This window comes from Austrofundulus limnaeus, unplaced genomic scaffold, assembly GCF_001266775.1.
Source record: "Austrofundulus limnaeus strain Quisiro unplaced genomic scaffold, Austrofundulus_limnaeus-1.0 Scaffold2302, whole genome shotgun sequence".
In the NCBI taxonomy this organism is placed as follows: domain Eukaryota; kingdom Metazoa; phylum Chordata; class Actinopteri; order Cyprinodontiformes; family Rivulidae; genus Austrofundulus; species Austrofundulus limnaeus.
Genome location: NW_013954704.1, coordinates 28,304 through 30,197, shown reverse-complemented (window position 1 = coordinate 30,197; position 1,894 = coordinate 28,304). Strand labels below are relative to the sequence as shown.

The following is a 1,894-nucleotide window of genomic DNA, read 5'->3' as shown; positions in this document are numbered from 1 at the left end:
CAACCCGTTACTAGAGTGGTGTACCTAATAAAGTGGCCGGTGAGTGTATATATATACTGTACTAGAGCATACACAATCCAAATCTTTGGAAATGCAGGTTTCCAGACCTGAACAGAAAGCTCTACCCAGCAGTAAACAACTACCATGACTGGGTTCAAGGCACACATACCCTCCTTATCTTGGATGAAGTCTCTGCATCCCTGGGCTTGGAGTTCTTCCAGGCTGGCATCACTACAGAAAATATTGAGCAGGGCTCCGTACTTCTTCTCTGACAGCAGGGCGACTCGGACCGATGGCCACAGCGGTCCCAGCTCAGAGCCGTACCTGTCATCAAAGTGCTGCAGGGCCAGCGTGGTGGCAGGGTACTTGGGGCGTGTAGCAGCCTGTTCAGGAGTGAAATTATTATTTTTATCTTAGAAAACTAATATTAGAATTATACAGTACTTTTTTTAAAGTATCCATTTAACTTTTACATTTTTTTCTCACATCACTTCAAAGCTTCAAAGCAGTGGTTCTTAACCTTTTTGACCTCGGGGCCCAGTTTGTTGAACATAAAGTGACACGAGGTCCAGTCAGACATTACCAATGTATGGATAAAAATGATAATTATTATAAAGCTTGGTTTAATTTTTAATGTATTTACATCATAACTAAACTATCATAACTAACATAACTAATTAAATACACTTATAGTTGTTTTGAACTTTTGAAATACTGCATGGTAAAAACAGAAGCTGTATATTAGTGACAAACTTTAGTGTTTTTTGATGGCTTACCTTCATTTTTGCTTCTACTTTTCATTTAAAATAAGTTTCCATTCTCAGCAGGTTTCTAAGGTTCTTCTTCTACATATTAAAAAGTTGTTAAACATCTGATTGGTGCACTACTGCTACTAGTGGTGAGAAAGTGTATTGCACCTTATTAAAAATCAATGCGGTCCCACGACCCTCTGTGGCCCAAAGTTAATAATTCATATTCTTTTGAGGCCCTCAAGGTGGTACTGGCCCATAGGTTAAGAATATCTGCTTTAAAGTATTTTACCAGCATTTTATGCAACAGGCCAACACCAAGTAGCTCCTTTTTCCACATTTGCTGTGTTCCAACAGGACTTGAATCGCACAATCAGAATCATCAAAATGAGGTTGTCAGAGTGGACTTTTATTTTTGTTTGAAGACGGAAGAGTTAGAGGAGAATTATCTAGTGTTTCTATTACTGACAGAGGAAAACGACTTCGTAAATTAGTCATAAAGCAAACATCACTGTTTGAAACAGTTGGTGTAGGTATGTGTCCATTTGCTGTTTGGACGAGACACGTTCTCTCGTGGGTCCCAATACTCGCACTCCCACCCTTGTGTACTTCAAATGCATGTTCCCACTGATGGGTTCGAGTGTGTCCCAATTCTCCGGACTAGTCTTCCCACAGCATTTTTAATGGAACAGTTGTGATGTACTTTCACACAGCCTCAGCAGGATCAGAACTTCTGCTTAGTAGCAGACGCTAGAGATCAGCTCACTGCAGACACTTTAGTTCAGAGATTCTTAACCTATGGACCGCGGCCCAATTGTGGGCCGTGAGCGCCACCTTGAGGACCTCAAAAGAACAACAGTTTTTAACTTTGGGCCGCAGAGGGCCGTGGGACAGCATTGATTTTGAATAAGGTGCAATAATTTCTCACCACAAGTTGCGGTAGTGCGCCACAAGGCAAAAATGAAAGTAACTCGTCAAAAAATGCCAAAGTTTGTCATTAATATGAAGAGCAGCTTGTGTTTTTACCATACAATATTTTAAAAGTTCAAAACATTATCAAATACAGTTGCAGATACAGCTATATTTTAATTTTCACTTTATCAAATGATTTTTGTAGTTTATTTGTTAATATTTTTAATGTATTT

At 39.4% G+C, this 1,894-nt stretch overlaps 1 protein-coding gene across 1 annotated transcript in view; it reads right to left on the bottom strand.

The window, feature by feature from the left end:
* The window catches only part of nsun4 (NOP2/Sun RNA methyltransferase 4), a gene marked incomplete at its 3' end in the record, with an annotated part of 12,319 nt that overhangs the window by 8,525 nt on the left and 1,900 nt on the right, over positions 1–1,894 (bottom strand). The window contains 1 exon segment of the mRNA XM_013999463.1: positions 170–383. Within this exon segment, the coding sequence (XP_013854917.1) occupies positions 170–383 (214 nt within the window).